This window comes from Tribolium madens, unplaced genomic scaffold, assembly GCF_015345945.1.
Source record: "Tribolium madens isolate multiple individuals breed KSU strain unplaced genomic scaffold, Tmad_KSU_1.1 Scaffold_71;HRSCAF=194;Tcas5.2_LG6, whole genome shotgun sequence".
Taxonomy (NCBI): Eukaryota; Metazoa; Arthropoda; class Insecta; order Coleoptera; family Tenebrionidae; genus Tribolium; species Tribolium madens.
The window spans coordinates 3,875,981-3,900,976 of NW_025401041.1; the positions used below are offsets into that span (position 1 = coordinate 3,875,981).

At 35.7% G+C, this 24,996-nt stretch overlaps 6 protein-coding genes across 11 annotated transcripts; 3 read left to right on the forward strand and 3 right to left on the reverse strand.

Annotated features, from left to right (window-relative positions):
- Positions 1 to 87: 87 nt before the first annotated feature.
- Positions 88 to 1,532, reverse strand: LOC123009250 (gustatory receptor 68a-like). The gene is made up of 2 exons (XM_044405433.1): positions 509 to 1,532; positions 88 to 458 (listed from the first exon to the last, which is right to left on the reverse strand). The coding sequence occupies exons 1-2, from the start codon at positions 1,409 to 1,411 to the stop codon at positions 189 to 191; spliced, it is 1,173 nt and encodes a 390-aa protein (XP_044261368.1). The 5' UTR covers positions 1,412 to 1,532; the 3' UTR covers positions 88 to 188.
- A 33-nt stretch (positions 1,533 to 1,565) lies between these two features.
- LOC123009244 (protein misato) lies at positions 1,566 to 3,576 on the reverse strand. Its single transcript, XM_044405421.1, has 2 exons — positions 3,209 to 3,576; positions 1,566 to 3,150 (listed from the first exon to the last, which is right to left on the reverse strand). Exon 2 carries the CDS (start codon positions 3,131 to 3,133, stop codon positions 1,583 to 1,585), a length of 1,551 nt encoding a protein of 516 aa, XP_044261356.1. The 5' UTR covers positions 3,134 to 3,150; positions 3,209 to 3,576; the 3' UTR covers positions 1,566 to 1,582.
- On the forward strand, positions 2,863 to 4,611 carry LOC123009259 (2-methoxy-6-polyprenyl-1,4-benzoquinol methylase, mitochondrial). 2 transcript variants are annotated; one of them, XM_044405448.1, is made up of 6 exons: positions 2,863 to 3,291; positions 3,384 to 3,623; positions 3,670 to 3,819; positions 3,865 to 4,201; positions 4,248 to 4,359; positions 4,412 to 4,611. In XM_044405448.1, the coding sequence occupies exons 2-6, from the start codon at positions 3,464 to 3,466 to the stop codon at positions 4,511 to 4,513; spliced, it is 861 nt and encodes a 286-aa protein (XP_044261383.1). In that variant the 5' UTR covers positions 2,863 to 3,291; positions 3,384 to 3,463; the 3' UTR covers positions 4,514 to 4,611. The 2 variants fall into 2 exon arrangements, with proteins under 2 accessions (XP_044261383.1, XP_044261382.1); XM_044405447.1 differs by having other exon boundaries at positions 2,864 to 3,623.
- LOC123009271 (small nuclear ribonucleoprotein Sm D3) lies at positions 4,585 to 6,535 on the reverse strand. Its single transcript, XM_044405465.1, has 2 exons — positions 6,076 to 6,535; positions 4,585 to 6,027 (listed from the first exon to the last, which is right to left on the reverse strand). Exons 1-2 carry the CDS (start codon positions 6,383 to 6,385, stop codon positions 5,924 to 5,926), a joined length of 414 nt encoding a protein of 137 aa, XP_044261400.1. The 5' UTR covers positions 6,386 to 6,535; the 3' UTR covers positions 4,585 to 5,923.
- On the forward strand, positions 6,355 to 8,169 carry LOC123009251 (DNA polymerase interacting tetratricopeptide repeat-containing, protein of 47 kDa). Of its 3 annotated transcripts, none has more exons than XM_044405435.1 (5): positions 6,355 to 6,704; positions 6,759 to 6,957; positions 7,010 to 7,761; positions 7,809 to 7,970; positions 8,020 to 8,169. In XM_044405435.1, exons 2-5 carry the CDS (start codon positions 6,805 to 6,807, stop codon positions 8,105 to 8,107), a joined length of 1,155 nt encoding a protein of 384 aa, XP_044261370.1. In that variant the 5' UTR covers positions 6,355 to 6,704; positions 6,759 to 6,804; the 3' UTR covers positions 8,108 to 8,169. The 3 variants fall into 3 exon arrangements, with proteins under 3 accessions (XP_044261370.1, XP_044261371.1, XP_044261369.1); XM_044405436.1 differs by having other exon boundaries at positions 6,355 to 6,642; XM_044405434.1 differs by having other exon boundaries at positions 6,356 to 6,957.
- Positions 8,170 to 9,132: 963 nt separating this feature from the next.
- On the forward strand, positions 9,133 to 24,876 carry LOC123009239. Of its 3 annotated transcripts, XR_006413006.1 has the most exons (4): positions 9,133 to 9,442; positions 9,659 to 9,702; positions 18,625 to 24,163; positions 24,219 to 24,876. XR_006413006.1 is itself a non-coding variant. In XM_044405410.1 (3 exons), the coding sequence occupies exon 3, from the start codon at positions 18,711 to 18,713 to the stop codon at positions 21,579 to 21,581; it is 2,871 nt and encodes a 956-aa protein (XP_044261345.1). In that variant the 5' UTR covers positions 9,133 to 9,442; positions 9,659 to 9,702; positions 18,625 to 18,710; the 3' UTR covers positions 21,582 to 24,876. The 3 variants fall into 3 exon arrangements, 2 of the variants coding, with proteins under 2 accessions (XP_044261345.1, XP_044261347.1); XM_044405410.1 differs by having other exon boundaries at positions 18,625 to 24,876; XM_044405412.1 differs by having other exon boundaries at positions 9,133 to 9,371; positions 18,625 to 24,876.
- The last annotated feature ends 120 nt before the right edge of the window (positions 24,877 to 24,996 follow it).

The following is a 24,996-nucleotide window of genomic DNA, read 5'->3' on the forward strand; positions in this document are numbered from 1 at the left end:
TTTAAATATTAAACTTTTTAATATTTGTTTTTGATTAAGTGTTTGATAAAGATTATTACTTGAAGGAATTATTTATGATTAGTTTTTCCGGATTATAATTATAATTGATTTTTAACTTGAATAGTTTTGGTGCAACACTACCAACTGTAAAATATAAATCAGACTAAGTTTGATTCAATTTTTTTATTCTATATTTTCATGTTCGTATTGAACTGGATAATGATTATAAAAAAAGTCGTTACGGTCCCCATCATATGAAAAACGGTTGTTTTGTTTATAGAAAAAAATCCTGCAGCTGTAAATTGGGGAGAATTATGGAGAACCACATTTATAAATTCGGAAATTTCTTTCCTTTCTTTCAACACAGCGTATTGTCTGATCTTATATGAGAGTAAAATTGTCGTTTTTACCTCTTCTAAGACCGAATCACACAACAAAATTAGTACAGAAGTACCAACCTAAAAAACAAACTAAATTACACAACAATAATAAAACATCGGTATCTCACAGCTGTCAAAAAGACGACACTAATATTCGAAATAATCACTCCAATGTATTGTTTATTGTCATAACCAAAACTGTTCTTAAAAATGTCGTCCAAATAATTCAAGAGAAGCAAGCTTGAGTATAAAATAATCATAATAATTGGCCATCCAAAAACGTCATTAAAAGTCTCATTTAACTCCTTTATCGAACACACCAACCCTTCCATCCTTTTTATGAATGCGTGAAACTTCTCATATTCAGCAAACTGTCGACTTTGCATGTGTACCAACTGTTCCGACAACAACAAATTAACATTCCTGTATTTCTCCCAAAAAATCCTCACAACAACACACAAAAAATAATTATAATAAAACTGAAAATACAGTTGTACCACTTCAACAAAATACTCTTTGTAATAATCAAATCCTAAAATGTCGGTCCATACGTAAGCTACGTAAAACGTGACCACCCAGTAGACCAAATTTGGGGTGAAAAATGTCACATAAGTGCGAAAATTGGGTGTGTGGTGATTTTCAATAAACTTCGCCATAAGTTGGCAGTACTTTTGGCGTTTACAGAAAACTGGTGCCAGCACTGTGTAACAATTGAAGACGTTGACAATTAATACCATTGCTATGGTCACGACCAACTTGACTTCGGAGAAATTGACGTAAAGGGGCTTTCGGTAGTAGATGACAGAGAGGGTGGAAGCTGTCATTAGCACGAAAATGACACCAATGGCGTAGATTTTGGTACGAAGTGTTCCGATTTTGGTTCTTGAGGGTGTGATTGCGAAAAATTCACCAACTATGACTACTAATCGCAGTAGGTTGTGGTCCATGGAATGGGGGTGAAGCATCATCCATACTACTCGAAATTGGATTAAGCCGACTTGACAATTGCTTAGATTTATTATTAATACCATATTTAATGATTTCCATGTAAATTTGTGATTAAAACTTTGATGTGTGTTATTTTTACATCTATTATTTACGACATTTCGAGTTTCCGGCCGGTAAAAACTTGTTTATTTCGGTTCAATTGATTTTTTTAGGGTGGGGTAATAAAATCAGTCCTACCAAAATTAAAAAGTATATTAAAGCAGATAATTATCTTCGTAACAGTCTCTGAAGTCTAACAATCGGTCAAAACAATCTCGGATGTGATCATTTTCCATACCTTCACTTACAAATTGGTGATATTTCTTATATTTGATTTTTTCTAATTTTTGTGTCAACGTACTCAATATATTTCCGACAAACTTACCGGTGTGCAGGCCTGCCAACGTGTTAATTTTTTCGACGGGACCACTTCTACTACCGTCAATATCACCAGTGTTGCCAACTCTGTCGTTGAAAAATCCCGGAAATGGCGTCTTGACTGACATTTGTTCGCCACAAACTGTCACTTCGCTTTTAGTCCCATAACTTGTACAAACGATAAAATAACTCAACATTTCCTTCAAACTATCGCAACGGTAGGCCGGGAAATTTCTTTGTTTTTCGGCTAAATGTGGTGGTTGTTTGAGGCGAGTTTCAGGGATTCCCCTCAGGACTACCAACTGTAAACTATTGTCGGGGCTAATGTCACACCAGGGTGTCACCGATTGGCTCAAATGTCCCTCCCACGTGTTCAAACAATCGATGAAATCTTCATTTGTTTTCAGCGGAAACGGAAGACAAACACTTGCCGATGCGGCTTTGCGTCCATTTGTGGTAAAGTCGCTGCAGATATCGATGAGAGTATTTTTTGAGTTTTTGAGTCGGTAATTGAGGCTCAAAGTGTCCAAAGTTGACGCTAAGATGGCGCTTGTGTGGTATGGGAAGTCGGGTTTGAGCGAGAGAAAATTAAATTGAGGAGGGTTGGAGGATAAAGGGACGAAAAGTGAGGAATGTTCGGCTAAACCATCGAAACATAATGCGAGATTGAGGAGATGGATGGGGTTTGCCGATGGTTGCAAAATGGGGAATCCCAGAATCGGTTTAGTGTTATATTCGTCGTTCAAATGCTCCAAACAGGAAACTGTAATACCGGCAAAAGCATCACTGGAATCGCACAAAGTGTGAAATCCTTGAAAACTGTTACATTCCTCAATGTAATTGCGGATTTTGTCAGAAAAGTCCTCAGAGAACTGGTCTTTCTTCCACAAATTCGCCCCCAAAGGAAAAATATCAAAGGGCGTATTCTCATTATTATGTTGGTGCTCCTGGATTATATTGACAGTCCGGGGGTGAAACCGCGTATACAAAAAATCCGACCAGACTTGAACTTGTCTTTCAAGGTCATAGATTTTCGTCGTTGAGATTGTGTTTGTCTCAGAGATGTCTTTCAGAAACTCGTTTTTTTCCTCTGGGGGTTCAGCGATTACTTCAATGGTGTCGGTGGCACTTTGAGATGGGAGAGAATAGAGTTCGCCCTCCACAGGAAGGGCTCTGAGACTTCCCTTCAAGTCAACTAAGAGTAGTCTGGGGGTGAATGTAACTTCATTTTTCAAAGTCACCCCTTCTCGAAATAAAACATCATGATTGATTTCTGAGGGTGCATCAGGGTCGTAGCTAAAACCAGCTTCTTGTAAATTCCACCAGTGAGCCCCCACGTAATTTGAGTAATGCCCGAATTGTAAAGTGAGAATTTCGTGTGACGACATAACCTCAATTTTGCAAACTAAAATAACAAACAGTTGTTTTTCAAAATAGAGTTTGCGGAAGTTTATTGCAATTACCTCAAGCTTTTTGCAGATCAATTACATTTGTTTACACAGAAACGGATCAAAAAAGTATTGAAATTAACACCACATGATGACAAGTAAACATAACCTCAATAAATCACAAAGAATATGATATTTAACAAAAAAAAACGTTTCATTTTGTCGTTTATGACTGAAACTATATTTTCAGTGAATCAATTGAAAATTTGTGAATTTATATGAAATAATTATTGACGCCTGTATAAAAAGTTACGTAAACATAACTTCAAAATGTTGAGTAGACACTTATCTCAATTTGTGCGAAAAAAGACCCCATTTCGGGGTTTTAACACGAGTTTAAAATGCTCAAACACGTCACAAACAATCAACGACGACAAGGAAACTCATTTTGGTTTCCAAACAGTCCGTGAGAGTGAAAAAGCTGAAAAAGGTATTACTGTTCCTTGTCTTATTTTTACCAAAAACATTTTTTCTAGTATACAGTGTATTTGAAAACGTTGCCAGTAAATACGATTTGATGAACGACGCAATGTCGCTTGGGGTTCATCGGTTTTGGAAAGACATTTTCATGTGTCGTTTAGGCCCCACTGAGAATACTAAATTACTAGATATGGCGGGCGGGACCGGTACTGAAACCCCCGCTGTTTCTTTGTAATTATTTTCTTTTTTAGGTGATATCGCGTTTCGTTTCCTCAATTATATCAAAAATAACAAAATTGAAAAAAATTGTCATGTAACAGTCTGTGATATAAACGCCGATATGTTAGAAGTGGGCAAAACCCGAAGCAAGAATTTAAATCATGATCCAACACTTATCAGTTGGGAAAAAGCCGATGCTGAATATTTGCACTTTGAAAGTGATTCTTTCAATGCCTACACTATAGCTTTTGGGATACGCAATTGCACCCACATTGATAAAGTTCTCCAAGAAACGTACAGGATTTTGCAACCTGGGGGGCGATTTATGTGTCTAGAGTTCAGTCAAGTAGAAAATGAAGTCATGAGATGGTTGGTACAACTGTTTTTTTTTTTAATTTAATCAAAAGGAGTTTAGGTTTTATGACCAGTACAGTTTTCAAGTTATTCCGGTTTTGGGGCACATTTTAGCCGGACAATGGCAGGCCTACCAATACCTTGTTGAGAGTATCAGGAAATTCCCCGACCAGGTGAGCCAACAGAATTTTTGTATTGTAACCATAAAAAATCTGTTTTTATTAGGAAACTTTTAAAACAATGATAGAAGAGGCTGGTTTTAGGGAAGTCACTTATGAAAATTTAAGCAACGGAATTGTGGCTATTCATTCAGGATTTAAGTTATAAGTGAGTTTTGGTAACTTTTAAAATTGTAACGTTGGCACTACTGTCATTTTGTTCATTCAACATCAGCCAACTTGAAAATAAAAATTTGGAAGCATTTATTTCATGTACGTTTCAACTTAAAATAATCAAAATGAGGAATTTTTAGAATAATACAGATTTGTCAACAAGAAATTACCACCTAGGATTTGAACTTTCAGGAAAATTACGTTTTTCATGTTGTTTGTAACTAGAATTTTCAGAAGAAGTTTTGTATGCCTAAGGTTGGTTACCCCTTGTTGTTGTCGGTTGACACCAGAAACCAACCTAACCAAATATATGGCAACCCTATACATAAATATTCCTAAATCCTAGGGAGTAATTTATTGTTGATACAATAATTATACCGTGCGATCAAAAAAATAAATAAATTAGTGTAGGCGGTGATTAAAGTCCTTCAGATGGCAATCCTGATTTTTGATGTCAAATGTCAGCGGAAACTTTGACAGGTTTGCGTTTTATTCCTTTTGAGTGAAATACATGTCCGGGTTAGTTTGCCTTATCTTGCGTTTGGACCGCTAAAATTCCCCTTTTGACAAAATCTGGTGTGAAATAAAAATTCCCTAAATTTGAAACTTCATAGTTGACATAAGTGAGGGTTAGAAGAAAACCTAAATGGTTCGACGCAAAAAAGTGGGAAAAACTTTATTAAACACAATGAAAATGACGAGATCGAGGAAACCCTGGTCCCCAGTGACGACAATACGGGCTTTAACCCCGTTACAACCCCCAAATGTACCCCCCGCCAGCCCCCTAGTATACCTTACTAAAACGTGATAAAATAAATATTGAGAAAAACAAAGGTCGTTTGATGATGTAGCAGAACATCTAAAAAAATCTAAAAATTTCGCTTCATGGCAATTTAGTGATGGAATTTTAAAAATTAAATGTTTCCAAAGAATCACTCGATTCACATTTATCATCCAAGTGTTATCGTTAGTGTCAATAAAAAAAAATGAATGAGGAAAAAGCATTTACAAAAGCAAACGACTTTAAGCACAGAGTACCTTAATCAAATCGTGGTCCAATTTAGCCTCATGGTCAACTTAGTGATGGAATTTTGGTCATCACCAAAACTCCCATCATTAAATTGACCATGAAGTGAAACTGGACCAAGATTCGGTATAAATATGTAATTTTTAACTTAAATTATTAACAAACTTTTAATAAATGTCCTTTACAATTTTACTGTTTAAATAGAAATAAATCTGTATTTAGTAAATATTCTCATGTTTCATTAAACCCAAATTCATACTAATTTATCCAGGTCTCGTATCATACCTACTTTGCCACGTCAATATAAAAACACCACTCAAACTTCTTGTACTTAACCTATTTCAGTCACACTTAATTCAAACACTAATTTACACTAAATTATCGTCCACGTCCTGCAGCAGCCCCCTGCGATGGCGTTTGCCAAGTGGCGCCTCTTCCACCCCTCACGGCTGGATTAGCCCCGCGACCTCGTCCCCTTGCCGCTAAAACACAAATTTTAACTGAAATTCCACTAAGAAGAGTCGTCTAACCTTGAGCCCGTAATATCGCCGACTTGCCTCGCCCCGCCGTCCCGGCCTTTGTCTGTTTCTTGAACATGGGGGCGTTCTTTAACATGTCTGGAAGTATCAGAAACCGGATTTTTGAGCCCCGAATGTACACATTTTCCAGTTGGGCCACACGCCCGTCACGATAGGTCACAGTGATTTGTGTCATTTGGCAATTCATGTTGTCTTCAGCTTCTATTAGTTTGCCCCTGTAGACTTCGCCGGTTATGGTCTCGCAAGTGACGATGTGCCCTTCGGCTTCATGGAGCACTTTAATAGGCACACCAATCGACATTTTGGACGATTTGAAATTACAACAACGTGGAAATTTGAACAAAAATCAGTTATTTGAGCCGATGATTGAGGATTTTTCCGGCACTACGTTCTTGTTACGAAAAGACGCCAAAAATTTGACAGATGACAACCACAGAACAGAAAGGACAACTAGCCAATCATGAGCCACCATTTCCACAAACAGCGCCGCTGCACGTCAACCATACAAACAACAATTTTAAAACGACCAATCGCAAACTTTGTTGTCAAGTCAGTGGCGTACGTATTTATTTATATATTTTTTAATTAATAGTATAAAGTGTTCTTCGTATCACCAACCGGTACTGTAACACAACTAAATGATAATAAAATCGGTTTTGGATCATTTTTTTCAGAAGAGTGTTTTATTAAAAGACGTTTTTGTTTTGCCACTTTGAGGTTATGTCAGATTCACGTGCACCCCCTAAATCGCCCCTCTCGGAGCAAGAGCGGCTGGAATTGGCCGCAAAGCTCGACCAAGAATTGGACGAGTTCATCGACAGCCTCCCTAAACGTAAACAAGAGGGCCACATACCCTTTGACAAATGGGAAGAAGTGAGGTTAAGTCACCCAAACATCATTTTCGTAACCCCTTTGACCGTTCTAGGAGATTACAAACCACCCCTTTTTCATGAAAGAGATCCCCGAAGAAGGGACACCGATGCACCCCCTTTATGAAGGTCTCCAAAAACTCAAATACGACCCTGAGGAAAACGAACCTGAAGAACTCGCAATTGCGTATAAAGACGACGGAAATTTCAATTTTAAACACAAGAAATACCGAATGGCTATTATTTCGTACACCGAGGGGATTAGAGCAAAGTGTGGGAATAGCGAAATTGAAGCGACACTGTACAATAATCGGTCTGCGGCTCATTTCTTTTTGGGGAATTACAGATCAGCACTGCTAGATGCCGAAACGGCTCTAAAACTGAAACCAGATTATGATAAAGCGTTAGTCAGGGCTGCCAACTGTTGTTACAAGTCCGGGAAGTATGACAAGGCTGTTGATTATTGTGATAAAATTTTAGAAAAGAATAAAGCAAACCAAGAGGTGCAAAAATTGCGTCAAATGTCACTAAACGAGAAGAAAATTAAAGAACGGGACGAACGGAGGCGCGAAATGGCCGAGAAGAAGTCACAAAAGGAGGAAGAGATGATAATTGGGGAAATACTCAAACGTGGGATTAACATCGAAGGGCGGGAAAATTTGAATTTGGCGAAACTTGAGCCCCAATTTCCGCAACTTTTCAATAGCCGGATGACTATAAAAGATGGTCGGTTGGTCTGGCCGGTTATTCTTTTTTACCCCGAGTATAAAATAATGGATTACATTCAAGAATTTGACGAGGGTGACACGTGAGCCACTTTTTCGTTTTTTTTTTAATTTTTATTTTTGAGTTTAGTTTTTTCGAGCAATTGTCCCAAGTGTTTGAAACTCGCCCCGAATGGGACGCCGAGGGCAAATATCGCGTCGAAAAATTGAACGTCTATTTCGAGGATGAGAAAAGGCGAAATATTCCAGTTGACGTCAGTCGTACATTATTAGAAATTTTAAAATTAGAAGGGTAAGAAAATGGTGTTTTATTTATTTAGAATCATTGATTCGGTTTGCAGCCATGTAATACGTGAAGGGACCCCCAAGTTTATCATCTTGCCGGCGAATAGTCGTGTCGAGAAACTATTCTTGGCTTCGACTTTATAAAATTCATACTGTTATTTGTGTAAGTAAAAGTCCGGGAATAGATGTTTGAATAATTTATTAAATATTGATTCAGTTTTATTTTTTCATCAAACCACAAGAAATATTTTTAACACGGTTTTGTCGCACATGTTGCTTTCTCAGAACCATTGGAGTTTTCTAATGGTGTGGAGGTGCAATAAATTATTCAATTTAAATTTGTTCAGCTATGAAAATTTTACTACATGTATGTTTACTGAGTGCACACTTTACATAATTGAACGGTAAGTAAATAATTTTTTAGCACGGTTAAATTTCAAACAATCGAAAAGCACGTTTATCGATTTTTGATAATGTTCATATGTCAGTATTAGAGATAAATAAATAATAAGTTTGGGGTTATTTCAGGTTAGTGGCGGTTTGTAATTGAAAATTAATCGAGCCGCGAGTAAATCTGATTATTGAAAGTTTCATAATGGTTTACCACATTACTAAACTGAATTATTGATAAACTGTTTGGGTTTTTTATTGTATTTCAGTGGAAAGCTTTATGTAATAACAAGAGACGATGCAATAGTGCACGGTTTTGAGCTACAAACTTCGGTAAACAATGAACAAAGTCATTGAATGCAGTTTAATTTTAGTAAACAGATTTTGCTCTGAAATTATAACACAATTAAGGTTTTTGAATTTTATTTTTGTTCAGTTGGTTGAAAAATTTAGTGATAAAAATTACCAACCTTAACCGACATCTGGGAAAAACAAAAAAATGTTACTTAAAAAGTGAATTATTTCCAATGAATTTTAGTCTAAAGGAAGATAAATCGATTTAAATGCATTATTTGAGTATTTTCGTTTAATTTTTTTTCGTTTAATAAAAATTTTCTTCTTTTACCAACTTCAAATCCCAAAACTTACTGTATTTGTGCAATTTTAACAACATGAATTTGATGGATTTTCAAGAATTGTGTTTTCAAAATCCGCTCATTTGGTGCATTTGGTGAAAGTGGCGTTCGCGTTGGCACCCCTGCTCGGCAAATAGACAAAATGGCGACGCTATGATCCCGTTGATGTCGGCGATCCCGTGTGAGAATTGGCCGCAACCGTGTGAAATAAAGTGAAGGCCGGTGTTTAGCCGCCCCCGCCGCGTCGTCGGAGCCCCTGGCGCCCCACACGGATGGTTTTTCGGCGCAGTTCGCGTCCAGTGTGCGTAAAAACGTGGTGAAAAAATGTGATGTTGTTTCTTTGTCTTTTATTGTCGACGATGTGAAGTGTGGTCGTGTTGCTGGTGAGTTTTCCGCCCATTTTCCGGTACGAGGCGGCTGCAGTGGAGGCGGCCGCGGCTCGGACCTCCGCCACGTAAGTCGGGGGGGCTGTGGGGCGGGTCTCTAGCGGGTTGAGAGCGAGTTTCATTGAAAAATTTAAGTAGGACATGAGGAATCTTGGGCGTATTCGACAACAATGTCGACAGTGTTTTGTTGGTCGGCTGTTTTGATTTATTGGAACGTCTTTCAATTTTTATTAAAATTATCGATTTCGATCGATTTGCATTTCTAAATTCGGGTTTTTTTGCAGGTGTTCACGGCGAGTGGATTGCGATTTCGGATGCACTGATAATCGTAAGTAATTTTTCTCCTATTTCAAGATTCTCTTATCACTTCTGTCATCAGATAACGTCTTTCAAATGCCACTCGAAGCAATTTAAACGTTTTTTTTAACAGCGCTATTTTCATAATTTCTAAAGGGGACGTTATTCACAACCTCGTTCACATTCCCCAACAAATATTTTATTTATTTATCACGCCAGAAACTGACAGAAATGCGGTACTTTAATTACATTTCACAGCCTCCTTTAAATTATCGACACGACTCGCGTTGTTTATTTATCTATTTACGTTGGTAGAAATGGGCATGGCCTTCTTTATAACTTTTCAAATAGGAAAACTTCGACGCGGATTAATTCTGGTTATTCCGGAAATCTCATTGTGAGAAATATAATTGAAAATAATCTAATTCAAGAATAGTTTTCGAAACTACTGATAGATATCGGATTAATTAACTTGTTTTGATAAGTAAGAAAAGTTAGAATCGAACCCAAACTTTGATCAAGTTTGTTGGATTTTTTGACATATTCGGCGAGGATTTAACATTTAGTGTCATACTGTAAATATTTTTGATTAAATTCATGTAGCAATAGACATATTTTTGGAGAAATTAAATAAGAACTTTTGCTTATTGTAAAAGGGAAGCCATTAAAGTACTTATTTGACTGTTGATATGAGTTTTGACATTTGTTTCTCATTAGTAACGGCCAACTTTTAGTGTAACATTTTTGGATGTTTTGTATATAGATTGTTACGTGTAATGAAATGACAAAACATTTTAGTTTTTGTACAAAAAAGGGATTGAATCAATATTTAACGCAAGACGGAAAATTTATTGGTTTTAACAGATAACTGACGGTATTGTTGTTACTATTTAAGACATACGTTCATGAAATTTTGGTTTTGTAAGTAAAAAATCGACATCACTAAAAAATTATAATAAAATGGAATAAATTCTACTTTTTTTGATCAAAATATCGCAACTGGACCACCACTGTTTAATTATTATTTTCCAGTTGTGTACAAAACGAGACGAGAAGTATCTATTTCAGCACGGTTCAGATTGCTTCTTTTATTTCCTAATGCTTGAAAAAACACGATAATCAAGCGTTAAGTGACGCGTCAAATCGCGAAATAATTGCAAAATTATCTCCGAGAACTCCCAAACAACCAATCCCACTTTTCAACACCGATAAATCACCGTTTCCAAATTTTTTACTCGAGCATCACTTTCACTTTTCTAATTAAAATTACCATAATGGTCAGCTTTTGTCTAGTAAAAGACGATATAAAATTACGTAATTGGATTGGTGTAGAATTTTTAATTAAAGGAAAGGAAATCCTCGAGTGTTAAAGAAGATGTCCTTATTACCATGTTTTTTCTGTAAGTGGATGTTTTACAAGGGGGTCTCGGCATGACACTCGTAGTTAAAATTTATGACGTTTTTTTATTGCGTATTAAATTACTTCCAGTTTCACGTCTGGTGTGGCTCCTTCATTATAAACAAAGACCGAATTAGAAATGCAGGAAAAAAATTTGTATATAAACAAAAGAACAGACGCCTTCGAAATTCAGTTAATTTTCATATTTACGCTTCACTGTCACAAAATTCGTATGCGGAAATTTGTACAGTATTAAATTCTCGTTTAATTAAAATTTAAAATTGGATTTGGTTTAGGGACGGCTAATACTTTTAATCGATGAAAATTTCTCATTCAACGAATTAATTGGATTATATCACGATAAAAAAAAAATACTACGCCACTGGTGGAATTGTTTTTCCACCACGGAAATTATCCCTACATCTCCTTAACCTTGAGTTGTTTCCAAGTGGAGAGGAATCGATCGCGGCCCAACTCTACAATAATGAATATTATTGTCGGAAAAAGTGCGCTATGATTTCCGTTTCCGGACTGTCACTTAAGGAAAAGCGTCTCGAAACACGTTACTCACTTAACTGGAAAATTATCTACCGACACAGGAACGAAATTTGCATAATACGAAATTTTCCGATTTAGGTGCCATTTACACGCTATCGTGACTCTAACGCTAGAGTGTGTAAACATTTGATATGAGATTGGAAAATATGCAACAGATATTAGACAGTTTTTTTTGAGTTTGTTAAGGTGGTAATTATTTTCTCGTGCGTGCTTGTAACACCGTATGTTCACTCGCCCAACAAAAAACACAGAAGAGAATAATTAACGGATTTGTCGTCTTTTTTAATACATCTATCTATACAAAAGTTTGTTGCATCACGTACGGAAATATATCAGAGACGGAATTAAAAAAGTTTCACAACACGACAGATATAGCAAACAGGGAATTATTAAGATTTAAGGGAGGAATATAAAGAACGGAACGTTTCCTCCTACCTCGTAAAAACTTACTAATTTACAACGGAGAAAAAAGGAATTTCGTGGCCCGTATACCAAGTTATTTATTTTTACGACTGTGTGGTTTAGTAAAATAACGGATGTGGAAATTTCTTTAATGATACGCCACTGAAAACAGTGTCAAAATTGTCATTTTTTCCACCACGGTTGATGATTTTTTTGGGCTGTTTCCCAACAATTCCACCACTGTTGATACTATTTGTTTTTATGGTGATGGGCGTTTGCGTTCTTGAACTCGTCCGATGTGAAAGGCTCGCGAATTAGGTTCGTCAATGACAAAAGCACCGTTTCCGATGAAATTTTCGTCCGTTACTTATGTTTCTTTAAATAGAAGTAGAAGGTAAAGTAATAGAAAAAAAAGTCGGCAACTGTAATGTTAATAACAAACCAATCACGTCGCCATTGAATAAGATATTTGAGGTTATACAATTACAATTAAAAATAAATGAACGTCGACCGAAATCCATCGCCAACTTTCGTAATAACTCCACACGTCATTTAACATTTTAACATAGACTAAGTAATTCTTAATGAAACCATAATTAGCTCGTCTAACATCAGGTTATCATATAATACATGGTTCGTCAGTCTCATGCTACATACAAAATAGTAAATTACTGTCCGTGTCCGGTACCTACTTTATTATTATTGAGGTAAGAAGCCATTAAATTGAGAAAAATACAGTGTGCCATGTAATTTGCATTTTTCTTTTCGTTTTAATCAAGTCATCCGTGATTTTCAGCCAAATATTTCGTGTTTTTTCATCGAGATTAAGTGATTCATGAAATATTCACTCTTTGATGATAATTTTAACAGCAGCAAGAGTCGAATTATTCTCGATTCAATGAACGTTTTGTTGTTATTTTTATTTGTGCTTCGAGAGTTTAAAATCAAGTTTGCTTTGTGACTAAAACGATCCTTGTTTTTTTTTTTTTTAATATGTTTTCATTTGTATTGTACGGGGTTTACATCGAAGATCAAAGTGTGCTTTAATGATGTCGGATGCATGTCTCAAATGATGTAACTTTGTTTCTGCTCTTTTGTGTAACAGGACGCCACTGGTTGCAGGTCGTATAGGTAATTCCGCCACGGTTATGCGAAATTCAATCTTATTGCTCGATTGCAATTTTTCCCCTTTCGATGTTACGATAAAAGAAGGCTTAACCTGTAATCCGTATCCGAGCCACCTTTCCCATTACGTCGACGAATATAAATCGTACTAACATCCTTTCACCGATTTCGGTGGCCATCTTTGAATTTAATTGTATAAGGTGGGCGTTAACATATGAAAAATATATCACTTTTTCTTCATATTTTATTATAATTTATTGACGTAATAAAATTAAAAGATAAAATAAATCGTTATTTTTGACGTTTTATTAAAATTTAAATTATGACACGTCGAAGAAATATCATAAGGAAAAGGTTCGATGAGTTTTATCTAAATTGATAAAAGGGTCGATTTTATTTGTTTCGGGTTATTTGTCATAGGACAAGCGAATGGAAAAATCGTGTGGCGGAATTTATTCGAATTATTCAACCGTGGTGGAATAAATTGTTGAAAGGCATGTCCGCCACTGATATTAATGTTGTGATTACGATAAAAATCGTAACAATTCCATCACGGAGTCAGAATCGTGTTGTTAACGTTGTTGAAATTTTTTCATCATACAGGGTGTTACCCGAAGTTAGTTTAAAAGTTTTGACGTTTACTAAAAAAAGTGCTGATGGGGGGTTATTTTCGAAATCACCCTGTACATAAATGAATATTAGGAGAAGATTGTTGACAGGAATTTATGTTTCAATTTCTTTTTCAATATTTTATGGATAAAGGCATAAAATAGAAATTTATCTTTGTGTGGATTATTATTTTTGAGAGGTTCTTATTCTAAGGATTTAGTTGCTTGTAAGATTGTTCAATTTTTTTTTTATAAAAGGAAACACTTGACAGATTTTTTTCTATAAAGATTTTATCTCTCAAACTTCTAGAATAAAAAATCTAAAAATAAAAATTTTGTATGTGGAGGTGTTAGGTTGAAACTTGATTTTCTTTATATACAGAGTAATTTTTAAAGATTTTAACAAGTTTTCTTTGCGAAAAATTCGTACTTCTGGAGTAGCACACTTGTCAGAGTTTTTTGATATACAGTATGTCCCCGGATTGAGGAAAAAAAAATTAACTTTGATTTTACGCAAAAAAAACTGCAAAGGAAAAACATTTTTTGCTTTACCTGAAACGAGCAAATCTGTAATTAAAACTTTATTATTCTAACTTAGTAGAAACAAAAGGTAATTTTTCTCTTGATTTTGAACTTTTCTCTGCTTTTTAAGTCCTATTGGTTTCATTATTTTGACAATAAAGTCACTATAACAAATGAGTTTACGCAAGTTAAATAACAAAAATATTTGTGAAAAACATAATTTTAATAAAGAAACAGTTTTAAGATAAAAACCAAAGTCATTTTTAACAAGAACTATCATTAGTTAATTAATAAATTAATTGTCAAAGTTACCAATAGTTTTCAAATAAATGAAACCGCCAATGTGAAGCAGAGAAAAAAAATATTCTAAGTCGAAAATCAAGAAAAAAATTAAGTTTTCTTTTCACTGAATCAGAATAATGAAGTTTTAAGTACAGATTTAAGCAGAGTTTTGCACATTTGAGAAATTAATTTGAACCACTCTGTACCTATAATAACTATTTTACGGATAGTCGTCGATAAAATACATACGGGGTGAGCAAATCAAGCTTTTTTTTTTAAATCATTTGTCTTCAGAAAATAAGTGAATGAAAATTAAAGTGCTATAAAAATGGTATTTTGAGAATTGAATTTTGTTTTGTTTTTGGATTATGCGTTTTTTTTTTAAATGACAACTTATGAAAAAAATGTGCAGAACTCAAAAACAAAAGAAAACGTAAAATTCTGTTTTTGAGAAACATCACACTTTCGTGTAATATCACTGATCAATTAGTTCTTTCAAAAAATAAATAGTTTAAGCAAAAAACGTTTGGTTCTGAACTTTCTGTTCACGTGGTATAATTATTCTCATAAAAAATGAAACGTGGTGAAATGAAAATGTTGTTTTTGTGGGCTTTTTTACCAAGGCAAGTAATGAATAATTAAATAGAGTGATATAAGAATTATTAAATTAATGAAATAATTACCCTACAATTTCTTTTGTGCTTAATAAAACTGAAATAGTAGTGTTATTAAAATGATTTGTCAAAATTAATTAGCGAAATAACGAACTGTGGTGGAATACAAATCATTTTAGTGTAATCAGTGCTGCATATTGTTGAGTGAGCTTTTAACTATATAATTTTTTTATATTTGTCAGAATAAAATGAATATAAATATACGCTTTGTGCGTTTTTTTCTCGTCTTTTGTTTTAAGCCCCATCCAATGACCCAAACTCGTCACAAAAACAATTTTTTTCCCGACGATTAACAAAGTGACATTAATCTGAATTTAATTCTTGTCACTGTCGAGTTTCGAGTCAACTATCCGTACAAACATTTCCGTTTTTTTTTTCCCTCTTCTCTTCTAAATAAAAAAAAAAAGAACAAAACACCTCCGAGTTTTAAAATCGCCGCAGATTAACCAGTTTAAATCCTCGCACTCTCTCTCGCCATACACAATTATCATTCAGAGCTAGGAATTAAAACGCAATTATCACGAAATTTACAGCTCATAACAGCTCGAAAAATTGGATTTTTAACTAAGCCAGGCTTTCAACTTCGCGAAAAAAAAATATATCACAATAGAGGGCGAGGAGGAAAAAACGTACGATCGAACGCTACGATATGGAAGAGTTTATGACGGACGTTCCGAAGGGGAAAAAGGCCTTAACGAAATTACCTAACATGTAACAGATGTCGGGATACGTTCTCTGACGATATTTTTGTTCGTTAATTCGGAAATTTTCAAGGACCGAGAGAGAAATTTTTATTACGGTCCTTTCTTGTGAATACAGCCATAAAATGGTCACTCGAAATGTCATTAAGTGATAAATTATGCTTTCGGGTCAGTAAACTATCAATAGGGGATGTTTCTACAAGCACACGGGGGAGAATTATCGACTCCATAAGCTACCAGTGGCGTTGCTAATTCCGTGAAATTTTACGTAAAAAAATCATTATTTAACTATATGGCAATAACAGTGCAAAAATGATGATGAAATCTTTCATCTTGTGTAATTCTATATTATTTTTTAAGTGTCCGTGATATTTTCAAGATAAAAACGCCATCACTTTTAATTAATAATTTATTAATAATATTTATAGCGCTATTAAACATTTTTATTATTTTTTGTGATTAGATCAGGGGAGGAACGACCGATCGAAGTTTAATTCATTTTTGTGCCCATTTCTTGATTAATTTTCTTCAGAAATTCATCTGGAACGTCATTAGCCCTCTCACCCTCACCCCTTTTGACACGGTGGCGTAAAATCAGAGTTGGCGTTTCATTACCGAGTGACTTTCTAAGTCGATTAATAACCTCATCGATCGCCACGCCACTGGTACAACACCTGTCATTAATTCCCCCACGATTTTTGATGATTTATTCGATTAACGGATAATTATCGTATTTCGTTGCGATTCAACTTTTATTAGATATAAAATAACGTGTAGGGAGGGGAAAAATTTTATGAATTTTACAATCTGGCAATAACTTTTTTTATTAGGGCGTCGTGATGAAATTCCATGTTTCGGTAAATATAGGGGATGGGAGACCGCAGGAATCCAAATATGTATTAAGGGATTTGATTGTGTTGGTCGGGGAATGTGGGGAGGAAATAGATTGGCAGTTTTTTTCCAAATTGTTTAAAAAAGAGTTTTTTTGTACAATTTTTTGTTTGTTATTTGGAAAAGTCGAGCATTTTATATCCCTGAAACTTTTTCAGTTATCGTTATCAGTTTGACGTCTCTTGTGTATTTTCGAAGTTGGTATTATTGTACGAACGTAAAACATTTCGATAAGTTCCACGACGTAATAACAACTCTTATACAATTTATTTTTTGTGGGTTTTATTCCCGACAACAGGTGCTTCTCACCCTAATTTAATACGTAAAAAAATTGATTTTATGAATGTTTGAAATTTTGTAAAAGTCAAGGGGGTGCAATAAGTGTCCTTGAGAGTGTCGCCGCTGCCTCGATCGATCTGGCCGTCCCATAGGGTGGTAATACAGGTGTCTTTAACTCTCGTAGTGACGAGATTATAAAAAATTCCGGTGTCGGTGAATGTGTGTGAAAGCGATCGATTCGAAATTCGGAAACTTTTCTTAGTACACAACTGTGAAGCGAAATTGAGAAATTAAATCGAAATTTTTGCCTTATTGCCAAAGTTTATTTGTTTTTGAACAGATGTCTCCAAGGGACGACGTGTGCTGTGTTCTAAGGGGTTGGTGGAGGGTTTGGGAATTTGAATTTTTTTATTTTTGTACAATTTGTCGTTTAATCTCTCTCCAAAATGAGCACCAAATGCGTCCATTAAGTTAATTGATTTGTGAGTCACGACTTAACTACAGATAGTTCAACATCTTAAATTACCCGAAAACCCTTAACAATAAACGTCGATCCTTTCCCTTAATTGCCCGACTCTCTTCTTCTTCGTCGAGAAACAAAAAAGTCACGATTAAATCACTCCCGGTGTTAAAACTTTCCGAAAACTAGTTTAATATTTAAACCAATTTAACTCGTAAACTAAAGGTTAATTAATCAAAAAGGGATCGATAAAACGAATTAGAAACGCCGGAACGAATCTGGTCTGTGTTGTTTATTTAAAGTCGGTCCCTTGGCGAAAAACCGATATTTTCATATTGGAAACAATCCAAGAATCGCAAAGAAGGCGTATTGTATTTCTCTTGTTTCACGATGATTGATCGACATGAAAAAATACAAACACGGAGGGAATTGAGAGGTTTATTGTGTGATGGACTCGAATGGGAGAGTACCGCAAGGAGCTCGTTATTGACTGATGCTATTGTCATCGGCGGTAATAACAACTAGTGCTGTGATATCATATTTAGATTGTATAGAAAAAAAAAAACTACAACACAGTATTCTAATCTTACTATACAGGGTGATTCGAACAACTAATAGTTTTCCTTAGAAATGTGGCCACCTGGTTGGCTATATTTATTTCTTTCCGAACTTTAGAAAATTTGTTAAAAGTAGTACAGATTTTTTTTATTTACTACTACAGTTATGATCATCAGTTATGGGAGTAATAAATTGTTTGTCATACTAGGTACATATAAGAACATACAGTATTGTTAATGTAAATTCATATGTCCTTTGCTCTATTTTCGTGTTTTCAGAGTTTTTTTTTATTTTCCTTTATTTAAAGTTTTTTCTTTCTGGTGCATAGATTACGTATTATTATTTATAATATGTAAAAATAAAAACTCATAATCAACCAAAAGAAACATTTGTATACCTACGCTCTGAGGAATAGTTAATTTACAGACTTCTAAAATGAGTCTTCAACCTAAAGTTAGAATTTGTTTTTTTCTAAATGAATTTTTCTTTTTCAGGTGAATTCCCATGTCGTCCAGCATACGGCGGCCTCTCGTCGACTCATCATCATCATCATCATCGTGAGAAAGATGTCACCATTGCAATGTTAAAACCAAGTGATCTAAGCGTCGCGACGACGTCCGCACAGCGACGTCGTCGCATCAAAAAATATATCTGTGATTTACCTCCTCATCAAGACTGTGGACTTGATCAAACAAAAGAAAATTTCAACGTGTTTCAAACAATACGTACGTGCCTATTAACTCGATTCGCGTCAATTTTCCAAAAAACATTAATCAAGCCGTTGTTGCTTTATTATTTGTTACTGACGACAACGTGCAGTGTTGAAGCTTATTCGAGCGCATTTGACAAGAGTGAACATTTACTAGAAAAGATGAATCTCGAACAGAGCATCGCAGCAGTATTTAACAAAGTAGCTTACGGAAGCACGACTAAAAGATCCATACCGGATAATGCTTATCCGGTAACGACACTAGCGACACCTCTTCTCACGACGTACAAGTACTCGGATGGTAATGATGAATGGGAACGTGTCGATGTCAAAAATGAACGGCCATCGGGACGAAGCAGTGTCGATTTTGAAACAAGTGACTACGAAGAGAAGAAGGATGATGGATATGGAAGCGATTTAGAAAAGGATCACGTGTTGCCCACATCGGCACCCGCAGCGGACATTTTGAAAAACAACAATAACAAACACTACAATAACCCTAACCGGTATAATAACGACCGGTTAAAACCGGGCTTTGAACCGGGGGAACAAGTAACTGAAAGTAATATTAAAGCGACAACGGGGGCAAGTCTACATCGAAATGTTCGACCTACCAAGTCTATGTACAGCAAAGACATCCCTAGTTACATCCCACCAAATCGGGATTTTTTCACTCCTCCCATTCCTCCAGCATTCCAACACCCTTTCGCCGACAAACCAACTCTTCGTGGGACAAATTCACATGGTTTTGCCAGTCGAAGACCCATCCCTCCTCCTAGTTTAATGCCCAGTAAAGATCGAATCCCTTTCCGGCCTGATTTGCCCAAAGTCAACGCCGAGAAAATCCCCGAACCCAAAACCGAAAAAGCCGAGAAGAAGAAAACGCTAAATACGCCATCACAGAGTGCCAAATTGGGGGATTTCTACGGTTTGAATCGTCATAATGAGACGAGTTTCGAGTATGAGAAGAGTTACGCTCCTGAACCGTCGATTACGAGGATTCTGAGTGGGTCCAATGGCCGACATGATGATATACAAATACCGGAAATACTCTACAGGGCTGTTACAGCAACGCCACAGAATGTGAAAACGACGAAAACACGAGCGCCGGCTGCTGAACCTTCAGTGGAGATAGTTCGAGATGAAGTGGAAGAGCACGAAACTGAGAAAAGTGAGGAAATCACTGAAAGTGTTGTTACGGTGAGGAAGGAGGAAACGACGCAAGTTTCCGTTAATTTGCCCAACGTTAAGGAGAAGGAGACAAACGTGACCAAGGCGAGTACGGAAGAGATCTGGCTGATTTGTTGGAATGTTCATGTGTATTTGGTCGTGTTCGGATATATACTCCTAGCGGTTTACTCGATCTATAAGTTGGTGAGGTACGAGAATGACCCACATATGTTCTCAAAGAGTTATTTCCTCACTATTCATTTGATGTTGACGGTGATTTGTGTTTTGAGGATTTTTTACCTGACTTATGATCCGTATAATGTCAACAAATCGTTCAATATTTTTCTCTATGAGTTTTTACATTCTTTTCCATTATCGCTCTTAGCGACAACATTTGCCGTTTTGATCCTCTTTCTACTGAAACGGACATTAACACATTTGGAAGTTAAGACTCGCCCGGTTTTTTTAGTCGTGTTTGCACTCTTACATATAGTTTTATGTATATGTCTAAGCACATTTGAGAGTTTTGGCCATTTTGAAAAAGCCAGTCTTATAGTATGTCGGCCAGTTTTTGTCCTACTATCATGGGCTCTCGGTTTTAGTTACTTGTATTTGTACCGAATTATTAAAAACGTCTTGGCTAAGAAAAGTCAGAATTTGTCGGAAATGTGCACCCAGAACATCTCCTATGCATCTCATATAACTATCGCCGTTGCTTTACTCTTCATACTATTGGGTTTCGTCCAGTTGTATGCTTTATTTTTCATAAAAATCGATCGTTTTAACGACGAGACTAAACACCATTGGATTTTATGGGGTTTCGAACTGTCGGTTCGCTTCCTTGAAATTTCAATAATCACACTTTTGGCAATTGTGGTGAGTTTGAAAATGTCGCAACGTGAAAAACAAACCGGGGGTTTCCCCTTATTTCCGTGTACGACTAGTGATTCAAGCACTGATAATATATACCCTAACAATTGTAATACCAACCCAAATGCACTAAATTACAGTCGGAATGAAATGATAATGGATAATATACCGACCGAGCCTGTTGAACGTCCGAATTTGTTGAAAACCGCTTTTCAAAACGACTCCTTCGATAAGAAATCCACTCTCGAACGCTACCATTCTGATTCGGAACGAACTAGTAACTTCGACCGATTCGAACGTCCGAATTGGTCCGATCGGTTCGATTCACGACCGAATAACCACGAGGCGAATTTCGGCCGAAGTTCGGCTCGGTTAAACTCGGCAAAGTATTACACGAAACCGAAGTATGACGATGAGGGACAAGAGAGGAATATCTATAGCGAGCCAGTGGATAATCACCAGTATGAAAGGACGAGGCATGATTTTGAAAGAGGGGATTTCGATCGAAGGAGTCGAAATTCGTCGAATACCTCCGGGAGGAGGTCGACAGGTCGTACGCGGAAAAATCACGCGAGACCTCATCTAGGAGTGCAGACGTTGCCGAATCATCAGGATTCGATGCTGGTGGACGAGCAGGGGTTTGTGAGGTTCAGGCATATGCAGGAGGAGAAGCCAAGCCAAGGGCATTTTAGTGATGCGTGAAATTGGGGAGTGTGATTGGGAGTGGGGGTTAGTGAGCCAAGGGGAGGAAATGCAATTGAAAAAGTACAAATTTGCACAATTTGGGTGTTCTAATAATAAAAATATTACAAAAAACGATTACATTGAAAATTTGGATTAAGGATGTCTAGGATATTTCTAAATGAGATTCAGTATTTTTACATTTTTATAATTTGATGATTTTTTAAGTACAATTTGTATAAAAAAAGGACTGTTTCAACGTACATTCTTTATTATGAAGTGTGAATTTTTATTTTGGAAATTGATGGAATTTTTTTGATTTTTTTAATGAATTTATGATACTCAAGATTTATGTTTTAGCTCTAGATATTAATTTTTAAACTGTGATTAAATTTTTCATAATGGAAGAATATTCATAGATTTTTTTCGTTTTTATTCACTTCGGCCATTTTTTGAGGGTACAGTCAGAGCAAAGAATAATGTTAATAGGAAAAAAGTCTTGGTAATTGCACAAAGTTCCAAAGTTTCTTTCATAAGTCGTTTCAATTGAGAGTTAATATTTTGATATTTTTCTATTGTGTAGTATTATTGAATTTTTTTATACATAAATTCTCGTGGGTAATTCTGAAACAACGTTGATGCCCAATTACGGGAAACTTAGAACCTGACAGTTGGCACAAGAATTATTCTAGAATTTTGCTCAAAACCAATAATCGGCCAAAAAGACATATTAGACAACGACAACTATTTTGTTACTTATTTATTTCTTATTTGTTGATAATACTCATTTACTCTTAGTAACCTTTGGAAGCGCAGGGTACTAGATAAGCCTCGTTTTGTGTGATTTTAGCAATAACTCGGACATTTCGTTGAGTAATTATTATCAGCTCACTGCCCCCACTTCGCTCCCTAATCGACGTTTCGGCCTAAATAAAACCCAATTTTTCGCTTTTGACGTTTTAAAAAAAACTTAGCCATGACAGTCACGTGTGAATGCGGTGATAAATTTTGATTGGTCCTCGCAAGGACAAACCTAATAAAGTAAAAATCCACTAATTGTTAGATTATAGTGTATGTACGATTATAATACTTTACAATGATAAAGTAGCAGTGTATAAAAATGAATTTGCAAAAGTGTACATATTTATAATATTAAGTGACTATATATAATTTTAATTTTTTATATAATTTTTGATAAGATACAGGGTGTTCGTGTTGAAAAAAAACGGCAGCTATGATCCGATTTTCTCAAAACTCTTCTCCGAATTGTTTCGAAACCCTCCCATACCCTGTATATTTTTAGTTAGTTTAGATGAACGGACTGAATTCATGTTATTTATTATCGTTCGGGCTAAATACACGAGAAATTACCGTCCTAATGACCAAAATAGGCGGCGGAAAAATTGCTCGCTAGAGGGCGGCTTTTCCGGCGACGTGTCACAAATATGTAGATGTGTTTTGTTTGTATATATGTATCTAAGCCAATATTTAGCCTTGCCATTTTTAACTGCTGGGTTTTTTAAATAACGTAAGAGTTAGGGAAGAAGAAGAAATATTATTTTTGTATATTATGTTCAGTATTATTTTTTTACGTTCACAGTATTTATTACGACGTTTGCTTTTAGGTTTCCTTTCTCACAAAAGACTTGATTTTTATATACATTCCTTGTTTACTTGCCACTCTATTTACTTTTTATAATGTTCCTAAGTGACGTACTTATACCAGTAATTCTGACGTTTTTGCCAGTATTTCTATAACGCCTCTACTTGTATTAGTATAGAAAAAATAACATTTTTTCATTTTTGAGTGTCACACAAAATGTTATTTTAAACAAATAAACTACAAGATATAAGTGAATCTGGTGATTTTTCAAATGTACAAAACTGATGAAAAATACATTTTGTAAAGTCATCGCTTTATTTATATGAATCGACTTCTATTGTATTATATTATTGTAAAATATAAACTATGTCCAAACTTGGATTTAATTAATTCAATCCCGTTTACTTAATCCTGCCACTTTATGTAACTAATTATACAAAGGTGTATTGTGGGTTGCGTTACATTTAACATTAATTACGAAAATAATTGAATGTAATTACACTGACATGAACAGTTAAAATCGTTGTTGTGTGTTTTACTAAACAACAATGTCGGCAGCTTTGAATAAGAAACGCAAACAATGAAACGATTGCTATTATTCCGCGTAATTACAGTTGAATAAATCGATATTTAGTGCATAGGCAACCAGTTGTTCGCATAGATTCGTATCCCAAGTGGGCAACGCTTTGGAAAATTTATTCCGGCCGTCTTTTCAACATAATATAACACGTCGTCGCTGTTAAAGTCGCTAAAATTTGCAAGTCGCGATAAAGATCGATTTAAAGCGCAGGTTAATCCGTTCGAGGACGTTTCGTTTCTTTATCGGTCACGTTCCTACTCTTAGTCCCGAAACAAATGGACGAATACGTTTCGAAAATCATAAAGCGCCGTTGTGTGGCTCTAAGTTTGATAAATGTGAGGATCTGGAAGGAGAATTAATGGATGTGTCACGGCTTCGCTTTAAAAAGGGTGCAATTTGTTTTTTTCCTCATGTCTAGAGGTGGTTTTCCAAAGAAAACGAAGAAAAATTAAAATGAAATTCTGTGATTTTCTAGCCACGCCTACTAGAGCAGACTCCGCCTTGATGGTATCGACTAATTAAATAACTACTGTACTAATCGGAAAAATCTGCCACGTGCGTCAAGTTTTCTCATTTTCCGGCGGTTTCATCTCATTAATAATTGCTGGCCTCGGGGGGTTTTCCACGAATCTGCGGAATTTATGTAAGGGAAGGTTAGACGTGTTGTACGTCTTTGACCCGAAAAGCGATAACGCTAGCAATGATCCGATTACGGCCCTGCAATTACCTATTTCAACGGGAATGCCCGATTATTGCTATTATTCCCCAGCTAAATGAATTTATGACCGCACGATAACCTTTTTTGTTTCCAAGGAGGCCAGGAAGCGAAGAAAAGATCCGGAGGGTGATTTATAAATGCTAATACGCGGTATTGTTAGTTACATAACTAATATTTTTAATAGACTAATAGTCGAGGCAAGCGAGCGTAGCGAGTGGAAAATTATTTTGACTCATTTTTACTCGTTGTAGAATGGCGAATAACAGTGACAACTAAATAAATATTATGTGAAAAAATGTGCGATAAAATCCACGCACAATGTCCCGGTTATATACACGCTGTATTGTTTTTTGTTGTAATTAATTCGAATCAGCAAAAGCTCGTCGAATTGTTAAATAAACATTGCGTTTGTTGATTATTTTATCTGATAACCTGCAACAGACATTAATTATTTACAGTTTATAAATTATAATAATGAGGACATGTAATTATTTACTGGTATCAAATTTATTTTAGATAAATTCAGATATAAACG

Coding starts and splice junctions, on each gene's coding strand:
- LOC123009250 (XM_044405433.1), bottom strand. CDS start 1,411: ATGGTATTAATAATAAATCTAAGCAATTGTCAAGTCGGCTTAATCCAA. Junction 459..508: donor GTGTCGTCTTTTTGACAGCT/GTGAGATACCGA, acceptor TTTGTTTTTTAG/GTTGGTACTTCTGTACTAAT.
- LOC123009251 (XM_044405435.1), top strand. CDS start 6,805: ATGTCAGATTCACGTGCACCCCCTAAATCGCCCCTCTCGGAGCAAGAG. Junction 7,762..7,808: donor GAATTTGACGAGGGTGACAC/GTGAGCCACTTT, acceptor TTTTGAGTTTAG/TTTTTTCGAGCAATTGTCCC. Junction 7,971..8,019: donor GAAATTTTAAAATTAGAAGG/GTAAGAAAATGG, acceptor TTCGGTTTGCAG/CCATGTAATACGTGAAGGGA.
- LOC123009259 (XM_044405448.1), top strand. CDS start 3,464: ATGTTGAGTAGACACTTATCTCAATTTGTGCGAAAAAAGACCCCATTT. Junction 3,624..3,669: donor GAGTGAAAAAGCTGAAAAAG/GTATTACTGTTC, acceptor CATTTTTTCTAG/TATACAGTGTATTTGAAAAC. Junction 3,820..3,864: donor AGATATGGCGGGCGGGACCG/GTACTGAAACCC, acceptor TTTCTTTTTTAG/GTGATATCGCGTTTCGTTTC.
- LOC123009271 (XM_044405465.1), bottom strand. CDS start 6,385: ATGTCGATTGGTGTGCCTATTAAAGTGCTCCATGAAGCCGAAGGGCAC. Junction 6,028..6,075: donor GGCGATATTACGGGCTCAAG/GTTAGACGACTC, acceptor TTTGTGTTTTAG/CGGCAAGGGGACGAGGTCGC.
- LOC123009239 (XM_044405410.1), top strand. CDS start 18,711: ATGTTAAAACCAAGTGATCTAAGCGTCGCGACGACGTCCGCACAGCGA.
- LOC123009244 (XM_044405421.1), bottom strand. CDS start 3,133: ATGTCGTCACACGAAATTCTCACTTTACAATTCGGGCATTACTCAAAT.